The 25,539-nt window shown below is 45.2% G+C and overlaps 1 protein-coding gene and 1 long non-coding RNA gene across 7 annotated transcripts in view; one reads left to right on the top strand and one right to left on the bottom strand.

The window, feature by feature from the left end:
* LOC101136314 (uncharacterized) overlaps positions 1–5,753 on the bottom strand; it is a 52,847-nt gene extending 47,094 nt beyond the window's left edge. For 3 of the 4 annotated variants that reach the window (XR_010130388.1, XR_010130387.1, XR_010130390.1), the window contains exons 1-2: positions 2,236–5,709; positions 1,095–1,208 (exon numbers count right to left, since the gene is read on the bottom strand). This is a non-coding gene — a long non-coding RNA (uncharacterized lncRNA). Of the gene's footprint in view, positions 1–1,094; positions 1,209–2,235 lie in introns of all 4 variants that reach the window. The other variant, XR_010130386.1, reaches the window with a different exon arrangement.
* Positions 5,754–5,795: 42 nt separating this feature from the next.
* Positions 5,796–25,539, top strand: part of CNN3 (calponin 3) — a 30,389-nt gene continuing 10,645 nt past the window's right edge. The window contains exons 1-2 of one of the 3 annotated variants that reach the window (XM_055352737.2): positions 9,801–10,233; positions 10,877–10,943. In XM_055352737.2, the coding sequence (XP_055208712.1) occupies positions 10,097–10,233; positions 10,877–10,943 (204 nt within the window). In that variant the 5' untranslated portion in view covers positions 9,801–10,096. Of the gene's footprint in view, positions 6,260–7,324; positions 7,464–9,800; positions 10,234–10,876; positions 10,944–25,539 lie in introns of those variants that run through there. The other 2 variants (XM_004026169.5, XM_019032667.4) reach the window with 2 other exon arrangements.

Here is a 25,539-nt window from a genome sequence, read left to right on the forward strand (position 1 = left end):
GGAGCAAATGTACCTTACAAGAGCAATTTCAGGGAGCTTCCAGATAGCTGAACCCATGAAGGTTCCTGAAGTGGGGCGTGACAGAGAGGTTGTGGCAGTTCTGCTCCCCTTCTCCCATACCTCATCCTATGCGTCTCTTCTATTCGGCTGCTCACATGTGTTTTGGAAAAACTGATTTCAAATGAAGATGGGCAACAACAAAGGATCACTGCCAAATCCAATACAAAGTTGTTATTATAAAGAAAAAGATGTAAAGGATAGGAGCTTTTTTTTTTTTAAGACAGAGTCTCACTCTGCTGGAGTGCAGTCTCCCAGTCTGGAGTGCAGTGGTACAATCTTGGCTCACTGCAATCTGCACCTCCTGGGTTCAAGCAATTCTCTCGCCTCAGCCTCCTGAGTAGCTAGGACTACAGGTGTGTGCCACCCTGCCGGCTAATTTTTGTATTTTTAGTAGAGACGGGATTTCACCATGTTGCCCAGGCTGGTCTCGAAGTCCTGGCCTCATGTGATCCGCTTGCCTCCCAAAGAGCTGGGATTACAGGTGTGAGCCACTGCGCCAGGCCAGGGGCATTTTAATAATAAATTCCATAAAGCATCCCCCCTTGCCCCCCTCAAAAAAGGGTGACTTCACATTCTTCAGGAGTCTGGGAAGTTGGTTTTTGAGCAATCATTCTAAACCAGGCCTGGTTTCAAATCCCAACTCTGTTCTCTGTTAACTGTTTGATATTGACTGAGTTGTGTACCACACTAAACCTTAGTTTTTGATTATAAAGTAGGAATAGATAATACTGATTATTATAGGGTTATTGCAAGTGATGCCTGTAAGTGGGGTGACTGTGATTTAGCATCTCAACGGGACACTTTTGAGGGTGAAATGAGCACACTATGAAGCGGCTTTATCAGGACTGCCTGAAATAAAAAAATATTAATAGTGCCCTTTCACTCTCAAAAATGCCCCTATTTGGGTGATGAATTTTGATCTCACTGCCTGTTATGTGCCTCTAATAGTGCTTAGCACATAGCAGGTGCTTAAAAGTCTCTTAGCCTCTGAGTCTTTTAGGGTCCCTTCTGCCTTTACCATAACTGACCCATACCTTTGTGGTTCTCTTTAATTCTCTGGCATTGTGGACTTGTTACAGGAACAGGGTCCCGATCCGACCCCAAGAGAGGGTTCTTGGATTTCACACAAGAAAGAATTCAGGGCGAGTCTGTAAAGTGAAAGCAAGTTTATTAGGAGGAATAAAAAAATGGCTACTCCAGGCTGAGCAGCCCCTTGGGCTGCCGGTTGCCCTTATTTATAGTTATTTCTTGATGATACGCTAAACAAGGGGTGGCTTATTCATGCCTCCTTTTTTTAGATCACATAGGGCAACTTCCTGATGTTGCCATGGCATTTGCAAACTGTCATGGCGCTGGTGGGAGTGTAGCAGTGAGGACGACCAGAGGTCATTCTTGCCGCCATTTTGGTTTTGGTGGGTTTTGGCTGGCTTCTTTACTGCAACCTGTTTTATCAGCAAAGTCTTCATGACCTGTACCTTTTGCTGACCTCCTAACTCATTCTGTGACTTAGAATGCCTTAGCTGTCTGGGAATGCAGCCTAGCAGGTCTCAGCCTTATTTTACCTAGCCCCTATTCAAGATGGAGTTGCTTTGGTTCACATGCCTCTGACAGATTTACAGGGTGTATTCTTCAAAACACTTTATATTATTATTTTCGTGGCAAGATGTACGGCAATATGACCCACAAATTTGCCTCTGTGAAAAAATGCTTTTCTACAACTCTCCAACAACTGCTTTTAATTAATAAAAATTTGGAAAGGTTGAGTTGACCTCCTTAACAGCATTTATTTCAATTCAAAGTGTTCTGCATATTACAGAAACTTCCAGGGAAAGTACTTAAGATTGCTGGGCCACACCCTGGTAGTTAGTTTGCAATGTGACATTTTACTTAAACTGAGCATTTACTGACACATTCTACTGTTAGAACTTGGTCAGGATTTTTGAAATGTATCCTAACAGTGACAAGTTAAATACCATAATAAGAAAACACACAATCCAATAAAAAGTAGGCAAAAGATCTGAACAAACATTTCATGAAAAAGATACACAGATGGCAAATAAATACATGAAAAGATGCCCAACATCATTACGTATTAAGGGAATTCAAATTAAAACCATAATGGGATACCATACTCCACATCTATAAGAATGACTAAATTTAAAAAAACTGACCTACCAACTGTTGGTGAGGAAGCAGAGGAACTGGAACTCTCATACGCACTGGTGGGAATGTAAAATGGTACAATCATTTTGGAAAAAGTTTGCAGTTTCTTAAAAAGTGAAATATACATCTTTCACTTGATCCAGCCATTCCATTTATAGGTATTTATGGGAGAGAAATTAAAGCATATGTCCATACAAAGACTTGTACATGAATGTTCACAGCAGCTTTATTTGCAATAGCCAAAATCTAGAAACAACCAAAATGTTCATCAATAAGGGAATGGGTAAAATCACTGGTGTATCCCTACAGTTGAATACTACTCAGTAATAAAAGGAATGAATTAATGATACATGCTACAATGTCAGTGAATCTCGTAATAATTTTGCTGAGTGAAAGAAGCCAGATAAAACAGAGTATACAATGTGTGATTCCAATTATATAAAATTCTAGGAAATACAAAATTAATGTATAGTTACATAAAGCATATCAGGGGTTGCCTGGTGGGGTGGAGAGGTAAGGAAGACTGGGAGGGAGGGGCTACATGAGGAAACTTTTGGGTATGATGAATATGTCCTTTGTCTGTTGTGGTGATGGGTTTTTAAATAGGTGTATCTATGTGTATATGTGTGTATCAAACTGAACACTTTAAATATACTTTGTTATATCAATTATACTTCAATAAAACTGTTAAAATTGTCCCAAATTTTAAGTTTTTCTCATTTTATTCTATAGTGCCACAGTAGGTAGTCAGACACGAGCAGAGCAGGAGAGGGCTCCCCGCTCCCACCAGGAATGTCACGCAACCATCAGGTGGTCAGGCAGTTGTTAAACTGTCTCTCTAAAATAATAACTGGTCACAGCCGGCACCAGGGAAAGGCAGTCTCCCAATGGCTAGAAAATACCTAAAACTGGTGATCAGCAGCTTCTGGATAGGATCTTAGGAGTTGGCCGAGTGGGCTCACAGGTGTGCACTAAGAGGCAAAATGGTGGCATTTAACTGGTACTCATATATGACCTTCTTCTAGGAACACTTGACTAGTAAGCGAAGAATGCCTCAAGTGGGCATGCGTACAACCTCAGTTAACACACTGAGCATGTGGTCCCTCCCAAGTGCTGGCAGGCCACCGCACATGCAGACAGCCCACCTCAAGGGAAGAATCAGGGAAAAAGGGACACAACCCCCTGGAAGCATGCCAACGTATAAAACCCCAAGTCAAAGGTCAAGCAGCGCACTTGAATCTCTCAAGTTGCCCGCTTGGCCCTCTTCCAAGTGTACATTACTTTGTTTCATTCTTGCTCTAAAACTTTTTAATAAACTTTCACTCCTGCTCTAAAACTTGCCTTGGCCTCTCCCTCTGCCTTATGCCTCTCGGTAGAATTCTTTCTTTGGAGGAGGCAAGAACTGAGGTTGCTGCAGACCCATACAGATTTGCTGCTGCTAACACACTTTGGTGCATGCGACTCAGATACATTCCCTAGTGCTAACAACAGCATTACGTATTCTTACACGATGAGTTAAATTAGAAACGAAGGAAGCCTCTGGAGTACTGATGGAATCCAAGAGGACCAACAATATTTAAATAGTAAGTTCCAGTGGCAATGTCAGAAAGAACTTCAAGTACCTTAGGGAGGATAACAGTTGATCAAACAAACAAATGTAGAAAATTTCATGTTTACTTTAAAGCCATGTAAATGTACAATGGCATTAAGTACATCTACAATGTTGTGTGACCACTGTCACTACCCACCTTCAAAACTTTTTCATCATCCAAAACTGAAATCCTGCACTCCTTAAAAAATAACTCCCCATAAACAATAAAATTCATGGTTTTCAAGACAAAATACAATTCTTGAACATTTTACAATAAGCTAAAGTAGATTAAAATGACTTTGACCATACAACAGGAGCAGTCAGGCTTAGATTGCTGCAAAAAGGCTTTGCAGGCTGGACACCATGATTTGTACCTCAAATCTGGCTGCTATTTCCCACACTCCTAGGTCCCAAAGAAATGTGGGTGAGGTCCTGGGGTTGACACACCGTCACTGTCATACTACTGGAAAAACAGCCCAAACTGCTTGCCTCAATGATATTGGGTCAATTGTGTCATCTTCGTGTGGGAAGAATGCCCTAATTATCATTACTCCCTTTGGACAAAATTAGCAAGTCATTTATAAATCATTTCACTTTCCTCCCTATTTGCCTCCTCCCGCTTCCTTCAGGTTCCATCCCTCAAAGTCATTGGGAAAAGCCTTGCAAACTTGATAGCAGTTTTGTGCACTTCCGGTTCAAGCTGCCTTACTCACTTTTTTTTTTTAATTTTAAAAAACTTTGGATTTTTTATAGAGACAGGATCTTGCTGTGTTGCCCAGAATATTCCTGAACTCCAGGCCTCAAGCAATCCTCCCACCTCGGTCTCCCAAAGTGCTGGGATTACAGGCATGAGCCACCACACCTGGTTCACCTTACTCACTTCTATTCCAGGACGGTTCAACTATGATGTTTTGGCTCCTCTTCTCAAGCAGGTTTCCACACCTGGTTCCATGATCTCTTCTGGCACAGTAGCTGGTATTTGGCAAACATAGGTTTCATCCTGGGATCTCAGGGAGTGAAATCTGTCCTAGGTGTGCACCAGAAAGTGGTGGCAAGAGATGAAGCTTCGGAGGAGGCTGACCTCGGCCAGGATTCTTAAGTCTCAAAGTTTCAGCTTTCTCACCCCTCAACGGACATGAAATCTACCTATTTGTAACTCCAGGGAAGTAAATGAGATAATGTTTGGAAGATATCTAGTCTACCAGCTGCTCAGGCGGGGGGCGAAGGTTCTGTTCCCTGTCCCTTCTCTATCAAATGGCTTTAAAATCAGAAGAAAGTATTACGGGTAGGAAATGGGACTGCGAAAAAAATGGAGGCTGATTCTGGCCTAAAGGATACTTATCTCTATACAAAGGGCTTCTGATTCAAAGAGGCCCCGGGATTCAAAAACACAAGCAGAGCTACACCACGTGGGGTTTGGGACGAGCTGAATTCCGGATAAAGATGCCTGTAAAGAGGAGTTGATGAGAATCCAGAAAAGCACTTGAAATGCCCAGGCTTTGCATGGCACATTCCCCAGGATTTTTTCGCACCGCATTTAGAGGTTTAGACGGAGTGAGCTCGAATCAGGCCAAAAGCCTTAGGTTACTCCTTGGCGGCAGCGGGGCAGAGGTCAGATCAACAGGTGTGGAAGGCTGCGAAGTGAGGGAAGAAGCAGGTGTCGGTGGAGGCCCCCGTTCCTCCGGCCCAGAGGCTCCAAGGCTGCTATTGGTGTTCCAGCAGCGGGCGGAGGGGTCCTGCCCGGCATCTGGGCGCGCTGGGCCCAGAGCCCGGGAGGAGGCAGCCGGAGGCGGCGGGTCAGCGGCGGGCCAGCTCCGGTGGGCTTCCGCTCCCCTCCGCCGGCCCGGCCGGGCCCGCCGCGGAGGATGCCTGGAGGTTGACGTGAATGGCCTGTGGCTGGGAAGCCCCCAGGCGCCCTGCCTAGCCCGGGGGCGGGGCCGCCTAGCCGCCGGCCCCGGTGGCGTGAGGGCTGGGGCGGGGGCAGGGGACCTCGCGGGGAGGGAGCGGGAGGGAAAGCGGACCCCGCGGCCCTTCAATTGGCCGCACCGCCCCTCGGCGCAGAGGCGGGAGGAGGCGGCCCTCCATTGGTCGGGCCCGGCGGCCAATCCCCGAAGGCCCAGGCGGAGGCGGGGGCGGCCTGTGGGGAACTGAGGTGCGGGCGGCGAGCGAGGCAGCCGGGCGCTTCGGAGCGGAGCTCGAGGCTCTGTAGCACCCCGTTGGACCCAGTTGCCCAGGCACCGCCCGCGCCCCGCGGCCGTCTCCTGCGCCTCCCAGAGGAGGGAGTTCGAGCATCCCCCGCGGCGGCCACTCCTCGGGGCCAGGAGCGGGGAAGCGAAGTGCGAGAGACCCCGGACCCCAGCGCAGCCTCTTCCCGCCGCCCGAACCACCATGACCCACTTCAACAAGGGCCCTTCCTACGGGCTCTCGGCCGAAGTCAAGAACAAGGTACGCCTGGCTCGGGCGGGCGCGGGGGCCCCCGGGGCACCCTTGGGCTGGCCTGGCGCTGGGCCGTGCTTCGTTTGCCCCTCGCGCTGTGGCTCACCGTTTTCCTGGAGAGGGGACGTCGAGGCGGCGCGAGCGTCTCTGCCTGTCCCGGTCGTGTCCAGTCCCCGGGCTTGCGGGGCCGGCTCCCGGGCACCCGCCTGGCTTTGTTCCCGCGCCGTGGGACAGGACTAGTGGCTGGCGGTGGGTTCCCGGGCGCCTGGAGTCCCGCGGCGCCAGCCTTTACGGCTGCGGGGGTCTCGAGGGCTGTTTGGTGACTGCAGAACGCGCCCTCCGGGAAGGGGGCGCTCCTGCGTGGCCACTCGCCCTTAGGCGGAGCCCGTCTGCGCGGCCAGGGACCCGGCGAGCCGCTGCCGCAGCCCCCGCCATCTGCCCGGGCCCCGGGTGCTGGCGGACTCCGCGCCTCCCCACGGGGAGAGAGACCGCCTCATGTCCCGCCGACCCCAGGGGCCCCGAGGAACGGAAGCCGGTCCGGGACCCATCACAGTCTCCGATATCGGTGCCTGGGAGGCATTTGGAGGCAGATTGCTGCTGCTGCTTCTGCTGTTGCTTTTGCGGGAAATGGAGACAAAGCCTGAGCACGCCACTGTGCGAGTGATATCTGCTTAGGCTTGAGACTTTTTATGAAACACTGAGAAGTTTGAAGTACATTAGACTTTCACGACATAAAGGAGTATTTTTGTGGGTTGCTTTTGTTTGGGGCTTGTTTGCTGAGGCGGCTTATAGTTTGGAGCGATTGGGATTTGGTGACGCTCAGCTTTGCCACTGAGCCCAAGAATGCGTTAGGTTTATCTTTAGGACTTTTGGCCTGGGAAAGAGATGAGAGGCGTCCCCCTCCCCAAATCCTCTCCTTCCTTCCTCCCTCCCTGCATTCCAAGCCCATGACATCAGGGGTTTCTGGGGGGAGAGACCAGCCAATCGGCGCGGAACTGTGCACAGAACGCTCATTGTCTCCTTTCTGCTGTTCTGGCCAAAGCGCCACAAAGGAGGGCTGCTGTGGTTTAATTCCCATTAACCTCCCGGGAGCCCAAGCATGTCAGGATTGCCACCGCACCGTCCGACCGCTGGTGGAAGGCACTGACATTGTCAGAGCTGGAACATCCCGGGGCTGCGGGGGTAGGCGGTGTGAAGCGAATTATGTAAAGAGGTAATGAAGCGCACCGTTGTCAAACCCCAAGGGAGAGTTGTGGCTCTTGTCTCCCGCTGTTAGTCTGCACATCATACTGTCTTTGAAACAAGGAGTTGATTTTAGTTTGTGTATCTAAAGTTGAAATGTTTAGGTCCTTTACCTTTTCAAACATGTTGCCCGTATTAGACAACAGTTTGCTAACAATTTTTTTAGAGAGCAGAAAGGTGAGTGGTTTGTGTATGATTGAGTGCAAACCTCACCAACTGAAAAGTTTGTAACAAGTTACTGTTTCCTTCCTTCCAGGATTTACAAACCGAACTTTAGGAAACTTTTCAGAGGAATGGGCATGTCCAAAATGTTGGACGTGATGTGATACTTTGGCCTGGTTGTGCACATTCATTGTAATTCCCCCCAGTGATTCTTGGCTGGCAGCAGTTGAGTCTCTACTACCTTTTGCATTGTAAATGAGGTACTGATAACGTTGGCAGCCCTTCAAGTGACTTACTTTTCTTGGATGTTAATAATATCCATGCTAATTTCTTTTTTGCTGACTAATGTAGCAGCTTTTGCCCTTTTCCTGCTTAATACTGAGCAGATCCAAGGAAATGCATACACAGGCTAGATCACTGTAATTATCGTAAATGTTTAAAAACGGTAAAACCTCAGTTTTTAGAACCTTTGGAAAGTTAGTTATGAAAGCTGTGGATTTATCCCTTTAAGCACCAAACCCATTTTTTAACAGCCCGTTTCATTTTTGTAGTCCTTTCAGACAGTATTCTTTCATAGGAAGTCTTTTGATCTTAACAGCAGAGCAGTCCTGTAAGGTGAGGGAGGATTGCTGGGATTATCCAACATCATTTACAGATCAGTACACTGAAGCTCAGAAAGATTTGCTCAAGGTCACAGAAGTTGGACTATTCTAAGAATTTTAACTCTAAAAGCGATGTCTTAGTTGAGTGAAGTACTTAGGGATGTTCTACACAAGACTCTGCTGTCTGTCGCCTTCTCCCCATTTTTTTTTTCTTTCTTTTTTGAGACGGAGTCTTGCTCTGTCGCCCAGGCTGGAGTGCAGTGGCGCAATCTCAGCTCACTGCAACCTTCGCCTCCCGGGTTCAAGCGATTCTCCTGCCTCAGCGCCCCGAGTAGCTGGGATTACAGGCGCCTGCTACCATGCCCGGCTAATGTTTGTATTATTTAGTAGAGACAGGGTTTTGCCATGTTGGCCAAGCTGGTCTCCAGCTCCTGACCTCACGTGATTCCCCCTGCCTTGGCCTTCCAAAATGCTGGGATTACAGGCGTGAGCCATGGCGCCCAGCCCTTCCTCCCGTTTTTGCTACCCACCTGTCACTTCTTGACATTGTGATTATTTATGTCATACTGTTTCTGATCTGTTCTGGGCCTGGGAATCAAATAGCCATGTTTGCTAGGCCTTTGTATGAGATGCTGCATTTTGACTGAGGCCTCAGGACTCCCGGGTGAAAGGTGGGTATATACAAAAGTGACATTGCGTGGTTTGACACCTTTTGATTCCTTCCTGCTTTTTCTTTATTGCATAATTGATACATTGCTTGAATGCTAGATTCCCCTCATCTACCCCCACATCTCATTTAACAAAGAAGTATAGAAACATCCTGGGGAGACAGTGTGGAGTGGACCTGGGAGTCTAGCATATGTGAGTTCTAGTCCCCGTTCTGCCACTTCCTGCCTTCTGTGATGCTGGGCAAGCTACTTGACATCTCTCTCCTAGTTTCTGTTCTGTAGAATGGGGGAAAACAATAGTTGCCACCCCCAGACACCATGTTGTGGAGATGTGTCTGGCTTATACTCAACTCAGTGACGGTATTGTAGCTATTAGCTCTTAGTAACAGAAAATTAGTTTTTAGTATTATATTTCTAAGATTTGTATGTCCCTGCCTCTGTAAGTATTTGGTTTGTATTAATACCTTTTGGTCTTGTTATATAATATTCTAGCTGTAAAAGCAGTTCATCAATGAATTGAGGAAGTCTCTGATTTTAAATACCTTTAATCAGTAAAATTTCAGGGAAAAATCTTTAAGACATTTGATTGGTAAGATGATAATACATGGCAGAACACACAAGCTTACTTTTTTTAATAGGCAAGAAGATGTGTGAAAACAGCCTTAAAAAAAAAAAGCCTAAGAATTCCGGTCTTTCAGCCTGGAATATGAACAAAGTTTCTTTAATAACAAAGAAAAAAATGACACCAAATGATCAATAACTTGAAGTTTACAAAAACCATCAGAGAGTAAAAGGGCCAGGGAAAATGCAGACACTGATAGGGATGGTTTGGTGGAGGATAGAAACACTCATAAAATAATGGGCCCTACAGGTATTCTACAGGTTGAACCAGGCCCTTGAATGCATCTTGGGAACCAAAATGAAAAGTGCAACAACTCTGTGCCTCATAAACCATGAAAAAATATAACAGGTACTCAAGGGAAGCACAGTATTTCCTGGCAAAATGTTGGAGTCGGAGTAGTTTCCTGTAAAGTTGGATGGGAAAAGAGGACGCAGTGAAGCATGTCTTCATCAGGTTTGGAGCAAATGCCGCAGGAACCTTTCTTACATGTCTCAGGGAAAGTGGAAAAAATAAATTGACGAATGGGGAGCTGAAATAATCTTACCTCAGTATGTTTTTTTGGGAGGAGGCTAACTGGAATATTAAGAAGCATGGAATTGGAATGCACATTCTTCTGGTCTTCTGCCCCCTTGGAACGTCTGATTTGAGCAAAGCAGCTTCCCACGGGATCTTCTTGATTACAAAATGGTATTTCTCAACACCTAAAAACCTTCTTGAAAGGCTTATTACCAAAATCTTTGGTTGTTGAAGTTAAACAATCATACAGTAATAATTAGATAGGACCAGTGTCCACGAAGTCCTCCCAGCTTGTTTGCCGGGTGCGCTTTAGACGCACAGCTGCTCTGAGGGTACTTCTGATCAGAGTAACCCAGGGTGACCCAGCTATAAATTACACCCAAGGGTGGTTTGCCTTGTCTTGCTGGTAGAGCACCAGAATCTTGGTAAAAATGTGTTGGTGGGCTTAGCTTTTTTCTTTTTAAACTTGGAAGTTCAGAAATTGGTTTTTAATTAAAATCTTTTTTTGTTTGCTTATTATCTGTCTCTTCCCACCAGAGATAAAGCTCTCTTATTCACGGGTGTGTCTGAAGATCGATATTTTACAATATAGTTTAGCACATAGCATATGCTCAATAAATATTTGAATATTTGTTGATTTAATGAATTTATTCATCGGGAATAGATTTTGCTATCTCTAGACATAAGTTAGAAATTAACTCTGTAGTCTAAATAAGATAATTCTGTAGTGCAAGTATGATGATTTTGAAGGATGTGGTTAAAAAGAAAATATTCTAAAAAATATTTTATTTTTTGATCTCGCTATGTTGCCCAGGTTGCTCTTGAACTTCTGGCCTCAAGTGATCCTACTGCCTTGGCCTGTTAAAGCACTGGGATTACAGGTGTGAGCCACCATTCCTAGCCTTGTTTTTCTTAAGTAGTTAAATAGTTAATATTATGTTGAAATTTTTCATCTTTGCTGCTGATTTTGGGATTATTTCTTAAGATAGATATTTTGACTGGGCTCTTTCTTAGACTTCCAAGTTAGGAATGGTAGAGGTGTCCTCTGCAAGGATTTGTCCAGTGCCTGCATTTTCCTGAATACTGCTGGAGAAGGGGCCATTCAGCCAGGGACTTTGCTCCTGGTAGGAACCAGCTATTGCTGTTGGTCTGCTTTAGTTTTTGTTTTCCTGTCTTGACCAAAACAGATAAATAAGATACACTTTGCTGAAGTGACAAGAGATACCATGCTTCCTCTTTAAAATTCTCATCCTTATTTACTCTGGAGTTTTAACGAGGATTATCGTCAAGCTCACTGATTTTTTACAGTCTAACATTTGTGGAAATTGTTCTGTCTCTAGACACTCTTTTAGATTTCAGAAACAATCTTGACAATGATGACATTGCTAATACCACCATCAACAGAGGTATAGGCTTTTTTTTTTTTTCCCCTGTGCCTGTTTCCCTTCCAGGTTGGGACATGAGGGTTAGTGTTTCCTGCCTCCTTTCCCTCTTTAACAGTGTATCCTTAAAGCCATAATGAATCTGATCTGCGGCATAAAAAAAGTAAGCACAATTGGATGGTTTTGGTTTTTCAGCCATCATTAGCATTGTATTCAGGAGAGTGAGGAAATGCATTTTCTTCTCTCTCTTTTTTATTTTTTTGAGATGGAGTCTCCCTCTGTTGCCCAGGCTGGAGTGAGGTCATACGATCTCGGCTCACTGCAACCTCCACCTCCCAGGTTCAAGCAATTCTCCTGGCTTAGCCTCCCGAGTAGCTGGAATTACAGGCACCTGCCACCACATCTGACTAATTTTTGTATTCTTAGTAGAGTTGGGGTTTCACCATGTTGGCCAGGCTGGTCTCAAACTCCTGACCTCAAGTGATAACACCTGCCTTGGCCTCCCAAAGAGCTGGGATTACAGGTGTGAGCAGCTGTGCCCAGCCCTACATTTTCTTTCTCAGTGAAACTAGGTGGTGGTTGGAGAAAGCTTGTCCTTAGAATTTGTTGGCAAGTTCCATTTAAATCTAGGCATTACCCTCCTGTAGCATATACCATGTGCATTGGCTCTCCTTAACTCTGAACTTATTTTATAGCCCAAATGGGCTCTTAACTTATTCATGTGTACTTGTACCCTCAGATTTTTGTTAAGGATTCTTGGAACTCATAGGTAGATCCAGGTTGTTTGTGGGGACGAAGTTTATACAATTTGGGGGTCCTCATTATGAAAAATGTATAAATATCTTTTAAGTTTTACAAAAACCTATGGCCATGTGAACCCTTTTGAACTTGAATTGAAGACTTCCCCATACCTGTCATACAAGGTTCTTGTCAGGGAAAGTAGAGCTTAGTGGTTAAGAACATGGACTGTGGGAACTGGGTTGGATTCCTGGTTCTGCATCTTACTGTGAACTTTGGCAAGTGACTTAACCTGCCTGTCTTGTATGTAAAATGAGGATATCATAACACTCATCTTTATAGGGTTGTTGGGAGAAATCAGATAGATAATCCATGTAAAGTGTTTAGAATAATGCCTGGAATCAAAAGCCCACATTATATAAATTTTAGCCGTGGTTTCATTTTGCTGACTGGTTTTCTGCTAATTAGGCTCAGTCTTGTGTTCTGAGCTGCTTTTCTCTTCTGGATGTTGATATTATCTCTAGAACTTTAATATTCATTCATGAATCTGTTTGTATCTGCCTGAGATTTCTGGTGGGTAGGGGACATGACACCAAGCAGTACTACTGTGTTTCATTTCTGTGTCAGGAATGTGATCTGCCCCAGAGTCCTTATCCAGGACTCCACCACCAGGCAGCCTGTGAGGCATTTCCACAGTGAAAGTACCAGGTCTGTAGATCTGCACCGTTCTGTCCACATTGCCCTTGGGGCTGAGGACTTCTCTGTAGAGCTAGAGGTCTTGCTTACCGGGCATGGTTGTATTCTGCTTTTTCTAACAGGTTGATTCCTTTTAAATAAGATATATCTTTCCTTTCTTGGTTTCAGATAGGGCTTGTATTCCTCCACAGCTAGCTGGTTAACATTTTTTCCTTCAAGTGTTTGAATTTGGCTTGCTTGAATCTGGAGGCTTTGAGTTTATGTGTTCTTATGAAGTCTCTACCTAGACCTGTGTGAAGCAAGTCCTTGAGTGGAGAAGACTAATGCCTATATTTCCCCCACAAGGTAGGGAGGGACCAGGAAACTTCAGGGTGTGGGCGTGACTGTTGAGTGCTGTGTCTGCAGTGGGAAGGCCAGGGAATTGGAGGGATGAATGCAGAGAAAAGAGGAGGCCTTTTGTGCTTGGAAGGACTCTTCTGGGTCAGTTGTAACCTAAGCATTTATGGTTATTTCCCCTCTGCTGGATAATTTTCCAGGGAACTCTAGCTGTGGAGTGGCCACACTGGGCGGGCTATGGCTTCATTGCTCCTTCCCGCCTCCACTCCCAAATGTTTGGACACTGATCTTTCTCCATTATCTGCAGCTTCTCACCCTTAATGTTACCCAGGCTCTATGAATGGATAGAGTGTGCTTCATTAGTGCACAATTTCCCGGTCTCCTTTTGTTTCTTGTGGGAGGAAATAGAGAAAACAATCAATACCATGTGTAGCAAGTCTCTGTCCTGCTGTTGGTTAATTCAAACATGTGATTCCACTTTGAATGCAAAAATAGCAACAGCAATCATATTATGCTTCTAATTGAGTGTAGAAATTATACGTACATTAGGCATCATCTTGTGAGCTTGCTGTGGTCCTTGCGCCTTAGCAGCTGAGCTAGAACCCTAGGGCTGCTCTTTAGAGTCCACCTATGGCTAGATGCCTTCCCCTGAATGGTTCCATTCTCTACTCTGAGTACTGGGGTGGACTGGGGTGGATTTTCCTTATCTTTCTTCAAACAATTGGATGTTGTATTTTTTTAAAACTCCATCCCTACCTCTCCTTGCTTACATACAGACGCATTCTTTGCCAGCCAGATTTTCATTTCAAGGTTTATTCATCTCTGAGCTTCCCCCCCTTCTTTTTCTTCTTTAGTGACACCCTTTCCTGCAGTTGGTCTTACATCACCTTCAAAAAACATGCATGTGGCAGGAGGTTAGTCTTCATATGGGCCAGTGGGAGAGTTAAAGTGTTTTTAGTCTGAAACAGCTCTGCCAAATATCTTATGAACTCTTTTTTTTTTTTTTTTTTTTTTTTTTGAGACAGTCTTGCTCTGTCACCTGGGCTGGAGTACAGTGGCGCGATCTTGGCTCACTGCAACCTCTACCTCCTGGGTTCAAGCAATTCTCATGCCTCAGCCTCCTGAGAAGCTGGGATTACAGTCGCGCACCACCATGCCCGGCTAATTTTTGTATTTTTAGTAGAGATGGGGTTTTACCATGTTGGCCAGGATGGTTTTGAACTCCTGACCTTAAGTGATCCACCCGTCTCAGCTTCCCAAAGTGTTGGGATTACAGGTGTGAGCCACTGCACCCAGCCTTATTATGAACTTTTGAACTGTGCTGGCAACGCGCTTTGGAACTAAGGATTCCTATGGGCTTGTTTAAATCAATTCCTCCCATCCCTTGCCGACTTTTTTTTTTTCTGGAGACAGTCTCACTTTGTCGCCCAGGCTGGAATACCGTGGTGTGATCTCGGCTCATTGTAACCTCTGCCTCTCAGGTTCGAGTGATTCTCCTGCCTCAGCCTCCTGAATAGCTGGGACTACAGGCCTATGCCACCATGTCTGGCTAATTTTTTGTATTTTTAGTACAGACGGGGTTTCACTATGTTGGCCGGGCTGGTCTTGAACTTCTGACCTCAGGTGATCTGTCTGCCTCAGCCTCCCAAAATGCTGGGATTACAGGCATGAGCCACTGTGCCCGGCCCAATTAGTCCTTTCTACAACTGGGCAATATATTTATGTGCATTAGTCTGATACGATGATATTGGTGGTGGGTACATTTGGATATATTGTCACGTCTCCATGAATTAAAAGGACTTTATGTTAAGCCAGAGTCTAAGCATCTTCAGGCAGATAGCATAGTTGCCTGTGCTAAGACTGTGTATAGTACAGAGAGTTCCTGTCTCTCAGCTTTGTTGTAGAGTAGGGATAGGGGAGCATCCAATGATGGAAAAGACTTAGACTTGGAGTCAGATCTGGGTCCGAATCCCTGCTGAGCCCACAACCTTTGGACAAGTCATCTCTGCATGAAGACAGTACATCTACCTCAGGGTGCCATCTTCCTTGCTTATGAGAACCACTTCTCTTTATGCAAACAGTTCCAAAATAGAAAAGTAAATAAGTGAAAGTATCCTGTATACCTTACTCCTACCCTAAGTGCTTGTACTGCTTTGAATATTGTTCAACCATTTCAAAAACTGAATTATAGTCTGTTGTATGGATTTCCACTGATTATTCACTGCTTCCCTACTGGTGGATATTTCCTTTAAAAGTACTTGTGTAGAAAAGTGTGTAACTTTTGACATAACATTTAAATGTATTTTGGTATTGCCAAATTGCTCTCCAAAAAAATTAGTTCCTACCAATGGTAAGAAAGAGGAGGAGGATCTTTTGATGTTAAAAAAAGAAAAAAGTAACTTGCTTTAGTTTCTTTATTACCAAGTCATGAGTCACTGACATCTGTAATCCCTACTCCATCCCTCATCCCCAGCAGACTCAGGTGGGAATTGGCAGTGGGCTGGGATGAGGGCGTTTTTTCCACAAATTATTTGATAATAGTTTTTTAAACAGGAAGCTTGGCCAGGCACGGTGGCTCACGCCTGTAATCCTAACACTTTTGGGAGGCTGAGGTGGGCAGATCAACTGAGGTCGGGAGTTCGAGACCAACCTGACCATCATGGAGAAAACCCATCTCTACTAAAAATACAAAATTAGCCAGGCATGGTGGCGCATGCCTGTAATCCTAGCTCCTCAGGAGACTGTGGCAGGAGAATCGCTTGAACCTGGGAGGCAGAGGCTGCGGTGAGCCAAGATCGTGCCATTGCAATCCAGCCTGTGCAACAAGAGCGAAATTCCATCTCAAAAACAAACAAACAAACAAAAAATTCAGGAAGCTTTAGGTACCTTTAAAATGATATCTTATCAAAATGGCTATCAAATCATGTCAAGTAAGTGGTTTTTAATGATATATTGAATTCAAGGGAAGAAATCTTTCCAGTATCTTGATTGGAATGGCCAACAAAGCATAGATGGAAGGATAAGTGTTGACATTTATTGAGTTCTTACAACTTATGTGAATTAACTCATTGATTCTTCCCAGTAACCTTCTGATGTAAGTGCTGTTACTGATCTCTGGTTGGCAGGGAAGAAAACTGAAGCAGAGGAAACTTCGTGCATGGTGGAAATGGGCTTCTAATTCAAGCATTCAGTTTCCAGAGCCCTTGCTCCTAACCATTTTAATCTGAGGCCAGAGCTCAGGGAGAATTGACATCTTTCAAGACGAGAGGGTACTGAGTCCAGAGAGGGCAGACCAGAGCAAGAAATCCCAGGATAAAGTCCTTTAACAAGAAGCTGGAGGAGGAGAGATTAGAGGGCCCTCCTGGAAAATACTAGGTGCTACAGAGAGGCCCAGAGGATGACTGGAGACAGGCCACTGGATTTGGCTACTGAGAAGTCACTGATGACCTGTTTTGTTTGAGATAGGATCTTCCTCTGTTCCCCACTCCCTGCAATCCCCCTCCCCCATTTCCCCCCAGGCTGGAGTGCAGTGGTGTGATCTTGGCTCACTGCAGCCTTGACCTCCTGGGCTCAAGCAATCCTCCTGCCTCAGCCTCCCGAGTAGCTGGGACTACAGGTGTGCACCACCATGCCTGGCTAATTTTTTGTATTTTTTGTAGAGACAGGGTTTTACCGTGTTGCCCAGCACTGGTGACCTTTTGAGAGATCGTAGGTAGAGCAAATTTCCAGGGGTTAGGAGAGAGTACTAAGGGAGGAAATGGGCAGACTTGGCATGAAATAAATGACAAACAGGACAGTGTATGAGGCTGGCAGCAGGTTCAATTAAAAATTTGCCATTTCAGGGAAGACAGGGTAGCCTGTGCCCATTGATGGACCAAGTAAAGGCAACAGCCCAAAACAGATGGTGTGTGGGGGCAAAGCAGAAGGGCAGGAGGGTCAGCGGGAAGAGAAGGGGCCCAGCTCAGAAGGGGAAGGGAAGAGGACCATGAAAACGCGGCACTGATGTGGAGAAGTCCTCTTTTCATCTGAAATAGGGGTGTCACTTTGCTCCTGACCTTATTATGCTAGAGCCACTGATGTCCGATGGGGAAGAGAGCAGGAATAGGAAGAGATGGCCCAGGCTAAGCCCTCCCTGTGAGCGCAGTGCTGATTGGGCTGCCCTTTTCGAGCTTGGGCACTGGTTCACTCTCCTCTTTCCATTGGCCCTTGATCTGGAAGGGATGGGAAGTTGGGTTTATTTTGTTAGAGCCTGGCTGTCTGTAGCAAGCCTTTACTGTATTATCTCCAAGAGACCTTTGTGTTGGGGCATAGCACTCTGATGGAAGATGTAATGCTTTCAGGGTAACTTATTATTTTCTCCCTCATCCATGCTCTCAGATTGCATTACAATTATGTAAAATATGCAGTTCACCTTTACTGTCGATGTGGAGGGTCCCCTGTGACTTCATCATAAGATCCTTGCAGACTTCAGGACTGGAAAGGGGAAACCATGTTCAGGCTGACTTTCTTTTAGAGGAACTCTGAATCTTGTAGTTAATTATGTCCCTCTTTGTCTTGGTGTTTAAGAAGCTTGGACTTCAGTTTGCATCCAGCCTATCTTTGGGTGGCATTTGTGTAGGATTTGGTGGCATGCAGGTGTTTGAGCCTTGCCTCTGACTTCATCTTTTTTCACACATCCTCATTAAAAGCAAAATGAACCTAATGGCTTTTTACTTAGGGTCTCAGAAAGTACAAAATACCTTTGTATGGTATTTCATAAGGCACAGTATGAATAGTTTTAAAAGGAGGAAATGGGACCAGCCTAGGCAACATAGGGAGACCCCATCTCTACAAAACATTTTTAAAAAGGTAGCTGTGGTGGCACATGTCTGTAGTCCTAGCTACTCGGGAGGCTGAGGCGGGAGGATCGCTTGAGCCTGGGAGGTTGAGGCTTCAGTGAGCTATGATCATGCCACTGCACTCCAGCCTGGGTGACAGAGCAAGACTGTCTTGAAAAAAAAAAAGAGAGAAAATGGGAAATTCTATCCTACTTTGTAATAGAAATGTCATATTTTCTCATTTTCATTGGGGAAAAAATAGTGCTCTTTTGCACAGTTAACATATCTGTAAGATTCCATCAGCATCTATCCCATGTTTAAAATTCGATTTCCTCTCTGTTCATAGCTGGTTGTGTAAAGCCACCTTTCTCAAATGGACAGACTCCATTGTAGTAAGCAAAAAAGCATTTGCAATCTGAGATCTAGACCTGGATCTAGACTCCAAGAGGAGTTCCAGATTTACTAAGGCTGACCCAAAGGGCTGAGATCCCATTTCTCCTTGGCCCACTTTCATGCCTTGTCCCAATAATAACCCTCAGTAAAGGAGCCGCGTGGTGTTTCGACTCAGTTTTGGGGTTGGCAGATGGGAGCATGGGGATGCGTGTGGTCAGTGATCTGTGAGATAAGGGTTCCCCAGGCTGGTTGAGACCAGTTCCTTCAGAACAATACAGTGAACTTTTGGGACAATGACGTTGAGGTGGGTTTCATGCCTTCCTTGAGTCACAGTAGACTGAGGCTTGTCCTATGGAGCGGGCTTGCTGAAGAGTTGATGAGGAGTGAGTGTACATTCTGAAACTACAGAAAAGTTGCAAACAGGTCATGTGCCTTGTCATTATGGAAAGATAAATGACAGCTCTTCAGTGTTACCCATGCTCCTGACTCAAGGGTTATTTTGGAGGCACCTAGAGGTCCTGCTGAAGAGACAGTGCTTGACAATCTGGAGAGTGGCAAAGAGCTGATACCTACAAATGCGGGAATGAGTTTGTTAGACTCTTAAATATTCTAGTGGTGAGACAAAGAAAACAAAAACTTGAGGAACATCTCTATTTTCACCTCTTTTTACCTGTGGGGCTTCAGCTAAGATCTTTTTCAGCAGATCTCTAAAATTGAAGACCCGGCTGGCCTCCTTCCCAGTGAGAGAATGTTCTCCAACAAGCTTTCTTGGAGGTCATCTCTTCCTGCCTGTTCTTCATTGGCACTCAAAACATGGTATTTTTCCATGCCTGTTTGCTTCTAGTCCATCTCTCAGGAATTTCTCCGTATATTTCCCTGGCCTGTCCTCTGTGTGTCACTCAGAATAAATCAACTCCCTCTTCTATAAGACTTCCATCTAAATGTTTAGATGGGAGCTAACCTGCCTCTCCTAAACTTGCAGGTCATATGTAGCCACTCCTGGCTAGCCAGTTTCTCATAATAGGCTATATATGGTTTTTCTAATCTTTTCACCACCTAGTTTACTCCTTCTAGAAACTGATGTCAGCTTATCAGTGTCTCTTCAGAATGCATCACTCAGAATTGATCATAGTATTGCCACAGATGTGGTTTAACCTACCAGAGTACACTGGGATTGGTAACTGACTTCCTTTGATTACAAAGCTTTAGCTCCTTCTGTTTTAACCAACAGAATCACTTGGCCAGGTAGACAAGGTAACTCTGTGTAGAAGAAGGATTCTAATCCTTGCTTTGTCAAATTGACTTCTCCTGTCTGTAAAGTATGGTGATGATCACTCTGGGAGGTTTTATGGCTCACATGAACTCCATGCGCACCCGTTTCTTATAAATAATGCTTTCCTTGGTTACCTCATGGGGCTGTTTTGATTTAAACAAATAAGCAATACTATTTTATGAAGAATTGTATAACTATGCAGACCAAGATAGTGTTGGCTTTTTAACTTACTCAACTCACTGAGTAAGCGTTACTAGTTCTAAAACTTTGGGGCAGGATTTTACATATATTTTGAATAAACTGTGTATTAACGTAAGAAAGATCCTTCTGATTCCCAGTTTCCTTAATAAGTATGCCAAGTAGTTTCCAAGTCATTAATGACCAAAACAGAAGAGAACACATCTAAATCCAAACATTGAGGTACACATCACCACGAGTTTCCTCTGCCATGACATAATCAGCACAGTGGGTGTGGTGTTCCTTCTGACTGTACCCTCCTTCTAGGGTTACTAAACTGGACTTCAGGAGTGCCCTAGACATAAGGAACTTTTATCAGAAAGTAATGCAATTATATCCCTAGTGGGCCATCTAAGATTACCAGATTGGCAGATCAAGGAGATGTGACACCCATAAAAGGCAGTGACATTCAAATGCAGATGCCTTTCCGAAACAAGATAGATCTTTAAATCTGAGGCATTTCCCTAGGCTGGTAATCCTGTCAGTGGGTGAAAAATCATGGATTGAGTGCCCACTATGTATCAGGCATGGGCATGAGGGTTACTAAGATGAACAGGAGCCTGACCTCCCCTCAAGGAGGGGACGTGGGCAGGTGTTCTTGGACATGCCTTGTGTGTCCATGCAGCCTTGGTGATGGCTGCCCTTCTCCCTGAGTGCTTGCTTGCACACTCTCTCCCCAAAAGTCCACTCTAGGAGGGCGCCTGCCGGGCTCTTCAGCCAGTAATAGATCCTTGCCCTCTGGGTGGGGATGGAGTGGGAGCAGGCTTCTCTCTAGGTTCTTGTTACTACCATTTGCCAAGGCTTCTCTCACAGTGAGCTGCTTGATACACACTTTTTTGTTACTTGTTATTTCTGAGTCTAGATTCTTCTGGGAATCCAGTGTCTATACTTGTTCGCTCCTTGTTTAGATTTGAACTTTCAAAAATCCACTATAAACTATATGTGTTCTAAGCTTTGCAGTCTAAAGGTCATTTTCTAGACAGAGAAGACAAAATTGACATTCTGTTTGCTCTGCATCTTTCTACCGTTTGTTATACTCTTTGCTTTAGGCACTGGACCAGCTTCTCTTTAATCATATATATAAAATTTTTTTTTTTGAGATGGAGTTTCACTCTCGTTGCCCAAGCTGGAGTGCAATGGCATGATCTTGGCTCACTGCAACCTCCGCCTCCCAGGCTCAAGCGATTCTCCTGCCTCAGTAGCTGGGATTACAGGCGCTACAGATGTGTGCCACCACGCCCAGCTAATTTTTTTGTAGTAGAAACAGGGTTTCACCATGTTAGCGAAGTTGAGCTCGAACTCCTGACCTCAGGTGATCCATCTGCCTCGGCCTCCCAAAGTGCTGGGATTACAGGCATGAGCCACTGTGCCTGGCTTATTTATATTTTTTTTGAGACAGGGTCTCCCTCTGTTACTCAGGCTGGAGTGTAGTAGCATGGTCTCTGCTCACTGCAGCCTTGACCTCCCAGGCTCAAGTGATCCTCCCACCTCAGCCTCCCAAGTTGCTGGAACCACAGGTGTGTGCCATCATGCCCAGCTAATTTTTGTGGTTTTTGTAGAGATAGGGTCTCACTATGTTGCCCAGGCTAGTCTCAAAGGACTCAAGTGATCCTCCAGCGTTGGCCTCCCAAATTGCTGGTGTGAGCCACTGCACCCGTCCTAGTAATTTTTGAAGCTTTAATTTCTTGTCAGTCTCACAATATTTGTATATTGACTCATAATGTTTTTGTATTTACCTGATTATAGACATTTGGAGGGAAAAAATTTGTGCTGGTTGGTGCCATATGCTAATATCTTGATCTGAAGATACAGTTGTACCTCTGAGAGGAGGACCTGGCTTTAAAATGCTCCTGGACTTTACTTCTGTTTACCTGAGGCGAGCATGATTTTCCACAGCTTTTAAATGTCTAGTTCCTCTGCATCAAATCTTTAGCACGTTCGTGCCATGGAATGAGTCTTAGATTCTGTGGTGACCTCAAGAAAAGCATGCATTCTATCTTGACATCACTGTCCCAAGTGTAAAATGTTTTTCTCTAGAATTCCCACTCCCATCCCCCATAAGATACATGCCTGATTTTGTAAAATAGTTCCTTTGTCCTTTTTGTCAGCAACAATCTGAAAAAGAATAAGAATTTGGGATGCAAACACATTCTAAGCAGAGAGAAGAGCTTTAGCAAAGACAAGAGAGGCAGGAACCAGCCTCAAGAAGAGTGGTAAAGGGAGTGGACAGTGGTGAAGGCTGGCATCCCAGGTGAGCCTGTCTGCAGTGGGGTTTTCTTTGCTATTGCAAACAATGGATTGAACAAGTTGCAGTGGGGTTTGGTTAATAGAATGCTCTGTACCTGGAGCTGATAAAATTGGAGGGCGTGCATGCTGTTGTGTGTCAGATCTTGCAGTGGGTTCCATTCCTATTGAACAGGCTTCATCCTCACAGTGGCCCTGGAAGGAAGGAGTCTACCCACAAGAAATGAGGTGACCTGGGTTCAGTTACTTGCCAAGGTCACACTGGAATTGGGAACACAGGGTTTTGAAGTTTGACTTGAAAGTGTGTGATCTTCAGTAAATGTTTATAGGATTCATTGCAGAGAGACAGGGTAGATGAAAATGTTGAAACCTGTTCATTGTCCTTGCATGAGATACCAAGAATAGCAAGTGATAGTGAGAAGGAAGGAGAGGAGGAATCTTGATACTTGAGATGGAAATCTATTTGGTTCCTATTTTGGGACCGTGGTAACCCCCATTGTTCTCTCTTTATTTTAAACACCCTATTTTATATATATTTTTGTGAACTCTTTAATACACCGTATTTAATATTTGTCTCTTTCTGCTAGAATGTAAGCTTTTAGGACAGAGACTTTGCCTTTGAACTGTGCCTGGTATGGACTAGCCATTTAGATGAAGGACAGAAAGAAGGATTAATGGAGAAAGATGATGAAAGAAGAATCTAAGGAACACACGGAACACTTGAAAAACAGAAGCTAATGTTGAATACGAGTTTACTTAGAGAGTTTGGAGTAATGCAGGATTATCCTGGTAGCTCAAAACGGGGAGCCACAACTGAAATTAGGGAGACTGTTGTAATCACTGGGGACAATAACCTGGAATTGTCTGCTTCCAGGTTTGAACAAGCTCTGTGATGATAATACATTGTGAGAAGGAATCCATGTGAAAAACAAGCAGTCTTCATTCTTCAGTAGATTCTGGAATGTCCTGGGTGTAATGGGGGCATCAGACAGTTCTTGTACATGAATGTCATCACTCTACCTCATGGCAGATGTGCCCCCATCTTTTTTTCAAATTGTACTTGAGCTGAATGCTCTCGGCGTACACCGAGAAGTACCATTCAACAGCGCAGGAATCGAGCTTTTGGGTCAGCTGTGGAGGTGCTTTTTGAAGCTAGGTCTCCCTTTACTCTTTCTCCCTTTCTGAGGGTTCTTAGGGGGAAGCTTCTCAAATCTCAGAGCCAGGGAGGGGCATGGCTATTTCCCAGCAGCTGGTAGGCTTGTATCTGCTCTAGTGTCTGCCTTCACTGTTAGGACACATAGGCCCTCGGGGTTGTGTTTCTGAAGGCGGTCTTAGTCCAGAGCTCTTGGATATATGATTAATAGTGATATGTGATATGTGTGCCTGTGGGCTGGAAGAATAATTGGCTGAAGGATAGGCCCTTCCCTCTGGGAATGGAGTGTGATTTGGGGAGGAGAGACTTGTACATTTTAGTGTTATCTCAGTGTTTCTTAACCTTGTTTTCATGATCACCTTCTCCAAGAGTTGTTTTAGACATTGTTCCTAGTTACCTCCTATCCCCTGCTAGATTTAGTACAAAGGAATAAGATTTTGTTGGGTAGGGTTGAGCTTTGGAGGGTCCCAAGTTTTTGTATTGTCTTAAGATTTTTTTCACCATTGGTAGAAACCACCACAAGAAACACTTTTCACCTCTTTGGGACACTACCACCCCTGTTGAGAATGCATGCGCTACATACTTGTATGTCATTTATTTATTTATTTTTGTTTTAAAGACAGAGTCTCACTTTGCCACCCAGGCTGTAGTGCAGTGACATGATTGTCAGTCACTGCAACCTGGAACTCCTGGCTTCAAGCAATCCTCCTGCCTTGGCCTCCCAAAGTGCTAGGATTACAGGCATGAGCCACCCACCTGGCCTATTTTTTTTTTTTTTTTTTAAAGAGACAGGGGCTCCCTATATTGCCCTGGCTGGTCTCGAACTCCTGGACTCAAGGAGTCCTCCTGCCTCAGCCTCCCAAAGTTGCAGGATTACAGGCATGAGCCACCATGCCTGGCCCAGCCTAATTTTTTTAAAAAAATTATTGTTTTGGAATTGGCTGGGCACGGTGACTCAGGCCTGTAATCCCAGCACTTTGGGAGGCTGAGGTGGGCGGATCACCTGAAGTCAGGAGTTCAAGACCAGCCTGACCAACATGGCGAAACCCCATCTCTACTAAAAATACAAAAATTAGCTGGGTGTGGTGGTGGGCACCTGTAATCCCAACTACTCAGGAGGTTGAGGCAGGAGAATCGCTTGAACCCGGGAGGTGGAGGTTGCAGTGGGCCGAGATCACGCCATGGCACTCCAGCCTGGGTGACAGAGCGAGACTCCGTCTCAAACAAACAAACAAACAACAACAAAAAACCAATTATTATTTTAGAATTACAAAAGAAAGTGAGGGCTAAAGAAAGGTCATGAAACAAGAAAGGACTGATCTGCATTTGAACTGAAGGGTGACTCCACACTGGTGCTCTTAGCTGTCCTGAGGAGAGAGCCAAGGGAAGCTCTAAGGGCTGAAGCTGCCACCACGACCACAACAGGATGAGCCCTGGACCCAGGCACAGGAACATGAAGAGGAGGAGCAGGTGAAGCTGTCGGAGGAGCGAGAGCAGAGCAGGCCAAGCGCTGAATGTAGGGAGGAGGATCAGCTGTATCCGATGCCCTGGGAGGCTTTTTTCTTGGTCTTCATTTTCTTCACATGTTGATTGTATCTGGCAAGAGGGATGTTGGAGAGTTTCGGGGAGGAGTCTCCAGCAGGTGTGCCTAGACAGTATTCTCCTCGGTCTCTGGATCATTTGCAAGTGCTCCTTGACGCAAAGAAGGCTGTCAGGCACTGCTTGGAGAATGTGTGCGTGTTTAAGAAAGGAAGGTGGGCATGTAAAGAGAGGGGCTGCTGTGGATTTGAAAGAGCCAGGCAGAAAGTCTGCGAAAGCAGCTTGGGAAGGCCAAGAAAATAAATCTTGAAGAAGAATAAAGAAAAGGATGTTTATCAACAACTTGGAAGAGTAATTTTTATTTTTTATTTTTGAGACAGAGTCTTGCTCTGTTGCCCAGGCTGTAGTGCAGTGGCACCATCTCAGCTCACTGCAAGCCCCGCCTCCCGGGTTCACGCCATTCTCCTGCCTCAGCCTCCCAAGTAGCTGGGACTACAGGCTCCTGCCACCACACCCGTCTAATTTTTTGTATTTTTAGCAGAGACGGGGTTTCACCATGTTAGCCAGGATGGTCTCGATCTCCTGACCTCATGATCTGCCTGCCTTGGCCTCCCAAAATGCTGGGATTACAGGCGTGAGCCACCGCGCCCTGTCAGGAAGAGTAATTTT

The sequence above is a fragment of the Gorilla gorilla genome, chromosome 1 (genome assembly GCF_029281585.2).
Source record: "Gorilla gorilla gorilla isolate KB3781 chromosome 1, NHGRI_mGorGor1-v2.1_pri, whole genome shotgun sequence".
NCBI lineage: Eukaryota > Metazoa > Chordata > Mammalia > Primates > Hominidae > Gorilla > Gorilla gorilla.